We start from the raw sequence: 13,496 nt of genomic DNA on the forward strand, positions 1-13,496 counted from the left end.
GGATCTGGAATGCGCTGCCTGAAAGGGTGGTGGAGGCAGATTCAATCACGGCTTTCAAAAGGGAATTGGATAAGCACCTGAAGGAAAAAAAATTGCAGGGCTATGGAGAAAGGGCAGGGGAGTGGGACTAATTTGATAGCTCTACCAAAGAGCTGACACAAGTGCGATGGGCCGATTGGCCGCCTCCTGTGCTGTATCATTCTTTGATTCTAGGAGGCGGTGCTGTTGAAGTAACCTTGGTGTGTTACTGAAGTACATCCAGTCGAGTGTATATATGGTGCCACAGTGCACCAGCGATGGAGGGGTGGATATCGAGTCCAGTGGCGAGGGCACCAGTCCAGCAAACACCTCGGTCCCGGTTAGTGTGGCGCTTTTGAGTGTTGCAGCTGCAGCCATCCAGGCGAGTGGTGAGAAAGAAAGCAAGCAAGATTTGCTTTTCTATTGTGCCTTTCACGTCATCGGGACATCCCAAAGCACTTCACAGCCAATTAAGAACTTTGGAAGTGTTGTCACTATTGTAATGTAGGAAACAAGGCAGCCAATTTGTGCACAGCAAGCTCCCACCAACAGCAGTGAGGTGTAATGACCAGTTAATCTGTTTTAGTGATGTTGCTTGAGGGATAAATATTGGCCAGGACACCAAAGTGAACTCCCTGCTCTGCCTTGAATAGTGTCATGGACTCTTTTACATCCACCTGAGAGGGCAGACGGGGCCTCTGTTTAACGTCTCATCTGAAAAATGGCCCCTCCGACAGTGCAGCGCTCCCTCAGTACTGCCCCTCCGACAGCGCCGCGCTACCTCAGTACTGCCCCTCCGACAGCGCAGTGCTCCCTCAGTACTGCCCCTCCGACAGCGCCGCGCTACCTCAGTACTGCCCCCTCCGACAGCGCAGTGCTCCCTCAGTACTGCCCCTCCGACAGCACCGCGCTACCTCAGTACTGCCCCTCCGACAGCGCAGTGCTCCCTCAGTACTGCCCCTCCGACAGCGCCGCGCTACCTCAGTACTGCCCCTCCGACAGCGCAGTGCTCCCTCAGTACTGCCCCTCCGACAGCGCCGCGCTACCTCAGTACTGCCCCTCCGACAGCGCAGTGCTCCCTCAGTACTGCCCCTCCGACAGCGCCGCGCTACCTCAGTACTGCCCCTCCGACAGCGCAGTGCTCCCTCAGTACTGCCCCTCCGACAGCGCCGCGCTACCTCAGTACTGCCCCTCCGACAGCGCAGTGCTCCCTCAGTACTGCCCCTCCGACAGCGCCGCGCTACCTCAGTACTGCCCCTCCGACAGCGCAGTGCTCCCTCAGTACTGCCCCTCCGACAGCGCCGCGCTACCTCAGTACTGCCCCTCCGACAGCGCAGTGCTCCCTCAGTACTGCCCCTCCGACAGCGCCGCGCTACCTCAGTACTGCCCCTCCGACAGCGCAGTGCTCCCTCAGTACTGCCCCTCCGACAGCGCCGCGCTACCTCAGTACTGCCCCTCCTACAGCGCAGTGCTCCCTCAGTAATGCACCTCCGACAGCGCCGCGCTACCTCAGTACTGCCCCTCCGATAGCGCAGTGCTCCCTCAGTACTGCCCCTCCGGCAGAGCAATGTTCCATCAGTCCTGCACTGGAGTGTCGGCCTGGATTATATGCTCCAGTCTCTGGAGTGGGACTTGAGCCAAAGACCTTTTCGAACATAACATAAGAAATAAGAGCAGGAGTAGGCCATAGGACCCCTCGAGCCTGCTCCGCCATTCAAGAAGATCATGGCTGATCATTGACATCAACTCCACTTTCCCGCCCGATCTCCGTATCCCTCGATTCCCCATGATTCCAAAAGTCTATCTGTCTCAGCCTTGAATATACTCAAACAGTCGGCATTCACAGCCCTCTGGGGCAGAGAATTCCAAAGATCCACAAACCTCTGAGTGAAGAAATTCTTCCTCATCTCAGTCTTAAATGGCCTACCCCTTATCCTGAGACTATGTCCCCTAGTTCTAGACTCTCCAGCCAGGGGAAACAACCTCTCAGCACCTACCCTGTCAATTCCCTCAGAATCTTATATGTTTCAATGAGATCACCTCTCATTCTTCTAAACTCCAGAGAGTATCGGCCCATTCTACACAATCTCTCCTCATAGGACAGCCCTCTCATCCCAGGAATCAATCTAGTGAACCTTCGTTGCACCGCCTCCAAGGCAAGTATATCCTGCCTTAGATAAGGAGACCAAAACTGTGCGCAGTACTCCAGGTGTGGTCTCACCAAGGCCCTGTACAATTGTAGCAAGACTTCCTTACTCTTATACTCCCACCTCCTTGCAATAAAGGCCAACATGCCATTTGCCTTCCTTATTGCTTGCTGTACCTGCATGCTAGCTTTCTGTGTTTCTTGCACGAGGACACCCAAATCTCTCTGAACACCAACATTTGAAAGTTTCTCACCATTTAAACAATATTCTGTTTTTCTATTCTTCTTACCAAAGTGAATAACCTCACATTTCCCTACATTATACTCCATCTGCCACCTTACTGCCACCTCACTCAGTCTATCTATATCCCTTTGCAGACTCTGTGTTCTCCTCACAGCTTACTGTCCCACCTAGCTTTGTATCATCAGCAAACTTGGATACATTACACTCGGTCCCTTCATCTAGGTCATTAATATAGATTGTAAATAGCTGAGGCCCCAGCACTGATCCTTGTGGCACCCCACTAGTTACAGCCTGCCAACCTGAAAAAGATCCGTTTATCCCTACTCTCTGTTTTCTGTCCGTTAACCAATCCTCTATCCATGCTACTATATTATCCCCAACCCCGAGCCCTAATCTTGTGTAATAACCTTTTATGTGGCACCTTATCGAATGCCTTTTGGAAATCCAAGTATACTACATCCACTGGTTCCCCTTTATCTACCTTGCTAGTTACATCCTCAAAAAACTCTAATAAATTTGTCAAACCCGATTTCCCTTTCATAAAACCATGTTGGCTCTGCCTAATCATGTTATGATTTTCTAAGTGCCCTGATACCACTTCCTTTTGACTCGGATGAGAATGTTACCACTGAGCCATGGCTTCAGCACACTCCTTGTAGATGGTGGAGAGAATTTGTCGGGATGTGAGCCACTCATCCAGAGAACTCGGCCTGTGAGCTGCTCTTGGAGCCCTGGTGTTGATGTGGTTAAATCAGTTGATGGCCATCGACCGATGGTTGATAATGGAGCCATTGAAGGTCAAGGAGAGATGGCTGGGCTTTCTACTTTTGGAGAAGGTCTTTACTTGGCACAAACGTTATCTACCATTTGTCAGCCCAAGACTGAATATTATCCAGGTCCTGCCGTAGGATAGTACTGGCTGCTCTATTATTGGAATTGTAAATAGAGCTGAACACATCAGCAAACAGACGTGCTCCTGTCCTTGTGACTGGGCAGCTGAAGATATTCGGGTCAAGAACACTTGCCTGAGGATCGAAGCCCCTCGGCTGTCAGGTTTTTTTCCTCCTCCCTCCCTCTGGTAACTGCAGCCACAGGACGGTTTTCTCTGAACACACCCCACCTCCATTGACCTCAGTTTTATGAGGGCTACTTGGTGCCATACTCTGTCGAATGCTGCCTTGATGTTCAGCTACTCTCGCCTCTTCTCTGGTATTCAGCTCTTGTCCATGTCTGAGTCAAGGCTGTGATGAGGTCTGGAGTGTGCAGTCTTGGCAGAACCGAAAGTGATTAGTTGTCAATTGTTGGCAATATTGATTACTTTGTGATTATAGGAACTTTGCAGTTACTTTACTTCCAATCCATTCAGCTATACCATAAATGTCTCATTAAGATTATGGGTTATGTCTGCTGTCTGTGGTCTGAATCATTGGTAACTTGTATTCTGTGATCCCATAAATCCCGTTTCTATATAAGTTTTTCCCACTGAGGATTTGAAAATATGCTTTTTTAAACAGTGTGTTCCCATAGAGAAATTGAAACATTAGGCAATTTGTTAGCCTGTTTGGGTGATGGGGAAGAACCTCAACACTCAGCAATGAAAACCATTTTGATGTCGCTCTGAAGAGAAAGAGCCCAGAATAGACTAGCCTGTGAAATGAGATGGCTGTTAGTGTTGTTAAAGGGAAAACTGAGAGCCTTTGCTGTGGCAGAGGTTAGACATGCTGGAAGAGAGTTGCACATCTTGTTTAAGTTAAGTAAGCTTGACTCACTAATTGAGGAAGCATAATGTGTTCTTTGTATTGTACTGATCTGAACAAAGTGAATCTGATTATAACTGGTGGCTCTTTGTTCACTCGCTGTGAAATAAAGCAGTTTAATGAATTTATTGTTTTTTTTTCTTCCCAAATATTAACTCAGTCGTGTGAAGGAGCTGAATATCTTCCCAGATCAGAAGGGTCATTGTTACATCCTGAGACATCCTATTATATTTGTAGAATGGAGCCTGTGTGAGTCAAATCCCATAAAAGCAAGGTGTGGAGATATCTTGAGGGAGATACATAGATACATAGAAGATAGGAGCAGGAGTAGGCCATTCGGCCCTTCGAGCCTGCTCCGCCATTCAATGAGATCATGGCTGATCATCCAAATTCAGTACCCGGACCCTGCCTTCTCCCCATATCCCTTAATCCCTTTAGCCTTAAGAAATATATCCAACTCTTTCTTGAATATACTTAATGAACTGGCCTCCACCGCCCTCTGTGGCAGAGAATTCCACAGGTTCACCACTCTCTGGGTGAAGAAATTCCTCCTCATTTCAGTCCTAAATGGCTTACCCCTTATCCTTAGACTATGACCCCTGGTTCTGGACTCCCCGGCCATCAGAAACATCCTTCCTGCATCTAGTCTGTCCAGGCCTGACAGAATTTTATAGGTTTCGATGAGATCCCCTCTCAATCTTCTAAACTCCAGTGAGTACAAGCCCAATCGACACAATCTCTCCTCATACGTCATTCCTGCCATCCCAGGTATCAGCCTGGTGAATCTTCGCTGCACTCCTTCCATGGCAAGAACGTCCTTCCTCGGGTAAGGCGACCAAAACTGCACACAATACTCAAGGTGTGGTCTCACCAAGGCCCTGTACAACTGCAACAAGACATCCTTGTTCTTGTACTCGAACCCTCTTGCTACGAAGGCCAACATACCATTTGCCTTCTTAACCGCCTGCTGCACCTGCATGCTTACCTTCAGCGACTGGTGTACAAGAACACCCAGGTCTCTTTGCACTTCCCCTTCTCCCAATCTATTACAATTCAAATAATAATCTGCCTTCCTGTTTTTGCCACCAAAGTGGATAACCTCACATTTATCCACATTATAGTGCATTTGCCATGTTTCTGCCCAATCACCCAACCTGTCCAAATCGTGCTGGAGTTTCACGACATCCTCCTCACAGCATACCCTCCCCCCCAGCTTTGTGTCGTCTGCAAATTTGGAGATATTACATCCAATTCCCTCGTCCAGATCATTAATATATATTGTGAACAGCTGGGGTCCTAGGACCGATCCTTGCGGTACCCCACTAGTCACTGCCTGCCACTCGGAAAACGACCCGTTTATTCCAACTCTTTGCTTTCTTTCCGCCAACCAGTTCTCTATCCAAGTCAATATCACAGAATCACAGAATCTACAGTGCAGATAGAGGCCATTTCGGCCCATCGAGCCTGCACCGACACATATCCCACCCTATCCCCGTAACCCCACGTATTTAATCCCCTAACACTAAGGGTCAATTTATCATAGCCAAATCAACCTAACCTGCACATCTTTGGACTGTGGGAGGAAACCGGAGCACCCGGAGGAAACCCACGCAGACACAGGGAGAATGTGCAAACTCCACACAGACAGTCGCCCGAGGCCAGATTTGAACCTGGGTCCCTGGCGCTGTGAGGCAACAGTGCTAACCACTATGCCACCGTGCCCCCAATACCTTGCCCCCAATCCCATGTGCCTTAATTTTGCAGGCTAATCTCTTATGCGGGACCTTATCGAAAGCCTTCTGAAAGTCCAAATGCACCACATCCACTGGTTCTCCCTTATCTATTTTACCAGTTACATCCTCACAAAATTCCAGTAGATTAGTCAAGCATGATTTACCTTTTGTAAATCCATGTTGACTTTGTCCGATCCAGTCACTGCTTTCCAAGTGCTCTGCTATTACATCTTTTATAATGGACTCTAGCATTTTCTCCACTACCGATGTCAAGCTTACCGGCCTATAATTCCCCGCCTTTTCTCTACCACCTTTTTTGAATGTGACTGACTGAAGCCAAATTGTGAACAGTGTTGGTATATTAACGCAATGCTTGCAATATTTTAAATTTTCTTACAATGCTTATTATTTAATTCCAGGGTGCAGCTTTAATGGTTGAAGACTTGCCCTATGCATTGAAACTTATCTTCAGCACTGCCTTGAAGACCTTTAATGAGACTCCATTTATTAAGAAGTCTGTGAAGGAGATAATGTGGGGATATGATGATCCACTCATTGATTTTCTTAATCGAATTTTTCCAGGAATTATCCCATTTAAAGGAAAGTTTGGCTTGTTTGTCGAGGTAAGTGTATTTTTTCATCCAAAAATGTAAATCTAAAATGAATAAATCTCTCTCTATTCAGGGCAAGTCCTGTCTGATGAGTCCCTTCCCATGGAGTTAAGCCCTTCCCCCGTACCTTCTGGGAAAGGCAAAAACTCACCCTATAACCAGTTCAGGATTGGTCAAAAATTCTTCTCATTCTTCACTCGAACCTGAAGAGTCAAACCCGTCCGTTAATGTCTGGAGTCATTTACTGTCGCCTCCCAACTCGCATATTTTCCTTGTTTTCCAGAAATTCATCTACCGTTCGGGCAGTACTTTGCTCCCTCACCCTTTTCCCCTCTCTGAGCCCAAGTGCACTGTCCCTCACTGAAGACCTTATCGAAATCCTTTTGGAAATCTCGGTGGATTTTATCTGGTCCTTGACCCATTATTCTTGTCACCACTTCAGATTGTCAAATGTGGCATCTTATTTCTGTGACCATTTCTGGTATCTTCTTCTAACTCCTGTGCATTCTAAATGCTCGTTTATAACGACCCTTCTGATTTTCCATTCACTTCCCCAACACAGAGTTCGATTCGCTACTCCATAGTTCCCAGGATTTGAACCTTTTCTGAATAAGTAGCCATGTTTCTCTCTGAGCAACCGATACTACCCTAATTCCCAATTCCATAAACCTCCGCTCTTTTAGCATTGTCCAATAAATTAAATCATCCCGCAGCTTTTTCTACCTTGAACTTTTTTAAATTAGCTAACACTATTTCCTTTTGTAATCTGCTAAATTGCCTATCTGGATTTTAGTCCTAACTGCAAGGGGTAAATCCAGTTCTCCTGGTTAATATCCGATTCAAAGTCTCTCCAAGTCTTCTGTTATACCTTTGTCTCCATTGACAATTGTCCAGGTTCCTTCACTAGCTCCAAACACGAGCAAGAAACCTTTCCATTGTCCTGACTCTCTCCTGCTATCCTTCCTAAATTAATTTTTAGCTTTCCTAATACCTTTTTTGCTAATTGCTTTCTGAATGTTTCTGTGAAATATTATTACTGCTTATCTTGCTGTAACATTTTTTAAACTGTCTGTTAGTTAAAGCTGCAGATGCATCTGATCTTAAATGAATAACCTTTTCCTATTCCAGATTGACATTTTAAAAAAGCTGTTTTGTACCCAAAGTTCTTCAACGTTTTTGGTTTTTCCAGTGTTTTGGTAAAATTATTGAAATATTTTGGATTGAAATATTTTGCAATCGGGTTGTTGCAAAAAGGAGCACAAGGAGGCAATTTGAAGCATTGTGTCTCTTCCCCAGGCTTTTTTGCCATGGTAACTCTCTTTGCCCTTTGCACCTGGTGCTGCTCTTTGCTCAACTGCAGACTACCATCTAATCTCATTTATCTGCTCTATTTACCCATTTCCTTTGTATTCTTCCTCTGCAAGCAAGTATTCAGTTCCCTTTTAAACAATAGCCTCTGTCTCAGTGGATGAGTGGTAAAAGATTACAATTCTGAGCCTGTTGCTCATGGCTGCGTATAATGACGTTGCAAGTCCCAACCAGAATGGAGATGATTGGGTAATTACCCCGTCAATCAGTCTTGGAGACTGCTGCTAAAGGTGACTGACTGACTGGGATGGATTTTACCGATAGAATTTGTATTATGTAACTCTCTGCCACTCACTGCATCTTGCTGGAGAACACGCCCTGCTTTTATCGGGAGACTTTGCTGCAGTTTCGGTCATGAATTCTGTTTGCTGTAATTTGTAGAGACTCTTTTCAAATAGACTCTGTAGACTGTTTGCTGTAGAGCGCTGTTTAAATAGACTGCTGAGTAAAAAGACGATGTTTGCTGGTACAGATTCACTGGCCTTTCCATGGCTTAACAGTGAGGAGGAACAGTGAGGAGGATAGTAACAGACTGAAGGAGGACACAGACAGACTGCTGAAATGAGCAGCGACGTGGCAGATGAAATTTAACGCAGAGATGTGTGAAGTGCTGCATTTGGGTAGGAAGAATGAGGAGAGGCAATATAAATCATTTGTTAGACCTCAGCTGGAGTATTGTGTCCAGTTCTAACCACCACACTTAGGAAGGATGTCAAGGCCTTGGAGAGGGTGCAGAGGAGATTTACAAGAACGGTCCCAGGGATGAGGGACTTCAGTTGCTTGGAGAGAAACATAGAAACATAGAAGATAGGAGCAGGAGTAGGCCATTTGGCCCCTCGAGCCTGCTCCACCATTTAATGCGATCATGGCTGATCATCCAAATTCAGTACCCGGTCCCTGCTTTCTCCCCATACCCCTTGATCCCTTTAGCCTTAAGAAATATATCCAACTCCTTCTTGAATATATTTAATGAATTGGCCTCTACTGCCTTCTGTGGTAGAGAATCCCACAGGTTCACCACTCTCTGGGTGAAGAAATTCCTCCTCATCTCTGTCCTAAATGGCCTACCCCTTATCCTTAGACTGTGACCCCTGGTTCTGGACTCCCCGACCATCGGGAACATCCTTCCTACATCTAGTCTGTCCAGTCCTGTCAGAATTTTATAAGTTTCAATGAGATCCCCTCTCATTCTTCTAAACGCCAGCAAGTACAAGCCCAATCGACCCAATCTCTCCTCATACGTCATTCCTGCCATCCCAGGTATCAGTCTGGTGAATCTTCGCTGAACTCCTTCCATGGCAAGAACATCCTTCCTCAGATAAGGCGACCAGAACTGCACACAATACTCAAGATGTGGTCTCACCAAGGCCCTGTACAACTGGAGCAAGACATCCTTGTTCCGGTACTCAAACCCCCTCGCTACGAAGGCCAACATACCATTTGCCGCCTTAACCGCCTGCTGCACCTGCATGCTTACCTTCAGCGACTGGTGCACAAGGACACCCAGGTCTCGTTGCACTTCCCCTTCTCCCAATCTGTTGCCATTCAGATAATAATCTGCCTTCCTGTTTTTGCCACCAAAGTGGATAACCTCGCATTTATCCACGTTATATTGCATCTGCCATGCTTCTGCCCAATCACCCAACCTGTCCAAATCATCCTGGAGTTCCTCGGCATCCTCCTCACAGCACACATGCCCACCCAGCTTTGTGTCATCTGCAAATTTGGAGATATTACATCTAGTTCTCTCGTCTAGATCATTAATATATATTGTGAATAGCTGGGGTCCAAGGACCGATCCCTGCGGTACCCCACTAGTCACTGCCTGCCACTCCGGAAAAAGACCCGTTTATTCCAACTCTTTGCTTTCTGTCTGCCAACCAGTTCTCTATCCAAATCAATACCTTGCCCCCAATCCCATGTGCCTTAACTTTACACGCTAATCTCTTATGCGGGACCTATCGAAAGCCTTCTGAAAGTCCAAATACACCACATCCACTGGTTCTCCCTTATCTATTTTACCAGTTACATCCTCAAAAAATTCCAGTAGATTAGTCAAGCACGATTTACCTTTTGTAAATCCATGCTGACTTTGTCCGATCCTGTCACTGTTTTCCAAGTGCTCTGCTATTACATCTTTTATAATGGACTCTAGCATTTTCCCCACTACCGATGTCAGGCTTACCGGTCTGTAATTCCTCGTTTTCTCTCTACCACCTTTTTTGAACAGTGGGGTAACATTAGAGAGACTGGAGAAGCTGGGCTTGTTTTCTTTAGAGCAGAGAAGGTTAAGTGGAGATTTAATACAGGTGTTCCAAATTATATGGGATTTTGATAGAGAGAAACTGCTTCCAGTGGCAGGAGGGTCGGTAAACAGAAGAAACAGATTTAAATTAATCGGCAAAAAGCCAGGGGGGAGAATAGGGGAAATAAATTTATGCAGTGAGTTGTTTTGATCTGGAATGCGCTGCCTGAAAGGGTGGTGGAAGCAGATTCAGTAGTGACATTCTAAAGGGAATTGGAGAAATACTTAAAGGATAAATTTGCAGAGTTATGGGGTAAGGGCAGGGGAGTGGGACTAATTGGATAGCTCTTTCAAAGAGCTGGCACAGGCACGATGGGCTGAATGGTCTTGTTTTGTGCTCTGTGATTCTATGTAAATGGTGAATAACTGTGGTCCCAGCACCAATCCCTGTGGAGCAATACTTCTTTCCTTTCTCCAGCCTGGGTAAATACCCTTAATCCCTACTCTCTGTTTTGTACCCAGTTTACTATCCATTCTAACAACAGAAAATGCTGGAAAAACTCAGCAGGCCAGGCAGTATCCGTGGAGAGAGAAACAGTCAACGTTTCAGGTCTGGGACCCTTCATCAGAACTGGAAAAAAGCAGGAAATGGAAAGCAAGTTTAGGGGCTGGGAAAGGGGGTAGGGGATGAAAGAACAAAAGGAATGTCAGTGATAGGATAGAAAGCAGGAGAGATTTTGAGACATTAAGAGGTATTCAAGGCGAGAGGAGGTGGTAATGGGACAGGTTAAGAAACAAAGGATGGCTCTAGATGAAGTGTGAATTGTGCTGGCAGAATGAAGGACAGCTGCCATGTGGGAGGGAAGAAGAAAGGCCAAACAAAAGTGTGGATAAAAAAAGAGACTGAGAGACTGCCCTAATGGAAAGCTGAGGTGCTGTTCCTCGAGCTTACTCTGAGCTTCCCTGGAACAGTGCAAGCGGTCACTCAATCTGCACTTGGTCTCCCCAATGTAGAGGAGACCACATCGTGACCAGCAAATACAGTATACTAAATTGCAAGAAGTACAAGTAAATCGCTGTTTCACCTGGAAGGGATGTTTGGGGCCCTGGACAGTCGGGAGGGGGGAGGTTTAAGGGCATGTGTTGCACCTCCTGCGCTTGCACGGGAAGGTGCCTTGAGGAGTGGACTAGGGTGTCACGGAGGGAGCGGTCCCTACGGAATGCTGAAAGCGGAGGTGAGGGGAAGATGCGTTTGGCGGTAGGATCATGCTGGAGATGGCGGAGAATGATCCGTTGAATGTGGAGGCTGGTGGGGTGAAAGGTGAGGACAAGGGGAACTCTATCGTGGTTCTGGGAGGGAGGGGCAGGGTTGCCCAGCCCCTAAACCTGCTTTCCATTTCCTGCTTTTTTCCAGTTCTGACGAAAGGTCATCTCCACAGATGTTGCCCTGGCCTGCTGAGTTTTTCAAGTGTTTTCTGTTATTTCGGATTTCCAGCATCCGCAATATTTTGCTACCTTACTATCCATTCTGTTTCTTGTCCTCTGATTCCTACATTAAAACAGTGTCTACGCTTCAAAAAGTACTTCATTGGCTGTAAAGCGCTTTGGGACATCCTGAGGTCGTGAAAGGCACTATATAAATGCAAGTCTTTTTTTCTTCCCACCCACCCCCCCCCCCCGCCAACATGTTCTGACCTTAATTTTGAGTCTACTATGTGGTTCCTTATCAAAGGCCTTTTGAAAGTCCATGTACATCACATCCACCACATTGCCCTTGTCTAATCCGTGTTACTTCTTTAAATATTCATTCCCTCCACCACCGGCACACTGTGGCTGCAGTGAGTACCATCTACAAGATGCACTGCAGCAACTCGCCAAGGCTTCTTCAACAGCACCTCCCAAACCCGCGACCTCTACCACCTAGAAGGCCAAGGGCAGCAGGCGTATGGGAACACCACCACCTCCAAGTCACACATCATCCTGACTTCGAAGTATATCGCCGATCCTTCATTGTCGCTGGGTCAAAATCCTGGAACTCCCTACTTAACAACACTGTGGGAGTACCTTCACCACACGGACTGCAGCGGTTTAAGAAGGTAGCTCACCACCACCTTCTCAAGGGCAACTAGGGATGGGCAATAAATGCTGGCCTTGCCAGTGACGCCCAGATCCCATAAGCGAAAAAAAAATAATTCACTAAGGTTGGTCAAGCATGAACTTCCCGTTTGAAATCTGTGCTGATGATTCTTTTTTATTATATATTTGGTTTCTAGATGTTTTTCTGTTACATCTTTGAGTAAATATTCCAATATCTTTCCAACTCTAGATAAGATTACATGCACGGTGGCATAGTGGTTAGCACTGTTGCCTCACAGCGCCAGAGTCCCGGGTTCGAATCCGGCCTCGGGCGACTGTCTGTGTGGAGTTTGCACATTCTCCCCGTGTTTGCGTGGGTTTCCTCCGGGTGCTCCGGTTTCCTCCCACAGTCCAAAGATGTGCAGGTTAGGTTGATTGGCTATGATAAATTAACCCTTAGTGTTAGGGGGATTAAAATGTGTGGGGTTACGGAGATAGGGTGGGATATGTGTTGGCGTAGGGGTTACGGGGATCGGGTGGGATATGTGTCGGTGCAGGCTCGATGGGCCGAAATGGCCTCTATCTGCACTGTGGGGTTTCTGTGATTCTGTGATAGAGATTAGGAGAAAGTTTGTTTACACAGAGGGTTGTGAGGCTGTGGAATGCGCTACCAGAATTGGTGGTAGATTGAAGCAGAGACCACCTAAACTTTTAAGAATAGGTTAGATCAGTGGTTGAAGGAAGGAAAAATGAAAGGATGTGGGACCAGGATTACTGCTCCGGTGGAGGATGAACACCAACACCTTGTAATTTCTATGTAACTATGAATCTTGGATAATCAAATTGTAGATCTTTATATTGCTTAAGGAAGTGGTAGTTGATGCAGATTTTCCCATTTCTTTACAGATGAACAACTCGGACACTGGGTTATTCACGGTTCATACAGGAGTCAATAATATTACCAAAGTTCATCTAGTGGATAATTGGAATGGTGTTAAAGAGGTTTGAGAATTAGAAACCAGTATTTGCTCAGGCTAAGATTGCTGTATCATTGTGTTAGGCACAGCAGCATTTGTCTTTTCAATCCAATTCCTGCTCTGTCACCATATCCCTTCAAAAACTTCCCAATAAAGTAAATACTTTCTCTTTGAACATCTGAATTAATCCTGGGCAGTGTGTTCCACATGCTCATTGCTTCATGTGAAGACTTTATTTTCTAGATTTGCTTTTAATCAGCTTAGGTTAAAATCTAAGATTGTAATTATTTGTTGTTTTATTTACTCTGTCCACTCCACCCC

At 46.3% G+C, this 13,496-nt stretch overlaps 1 protein-coding gene across 6 annotated transcripts in view; it reads left to right on the forward strand.

Moving 5' to 3' along the window:
• The window catches only part of scarb1 (scavenger receptor class B, member 1), a 139,423-nt gene that overhangs the window by 33,540 nt on the left and 92,387 nt on the right, over window positions 1–13,496 (forward strand). For 5 of the 6 annotated variants that reach the window (XR_015081778.1, XR_015081779.1, XM_086011809.1 and 2 more), the window contains exons 5-6: window positions 6,318–6,521; window positions 13,105–13,200. Coding sequence is in view for 4 of the 6 variants with exons in the window: in XM_086011809.1 (XP_085867935.1) it covers window positions 6,318–6,521; window positions 13,105–13,200 (300 nt within the window). In the remaining 2 variants the exon portion in view is untranslated. The remainder of the gene's footprint in view (window positions 1–6,317; window positions 6,522–13,104; window positions 13,201–13,496) is intronic. The other variant, XM_086011812.1, reaches the window with a different exon arrangement.

Source organism: Somniosus microcephalus, chromosome 19, assembly GCF_052327205.1.
Source record: "Somniosus microcephalus isolate GS21.2 chromosome 19, FLI_Smic_1.0, whole genome shotgun sequence".
Lineage (NCBI taxonomy): Eukaryota > Metazoa > Chordata > Chondrichthyes > Squaliformes > Somniosidae > Somniosus > Somniosus microcephalus.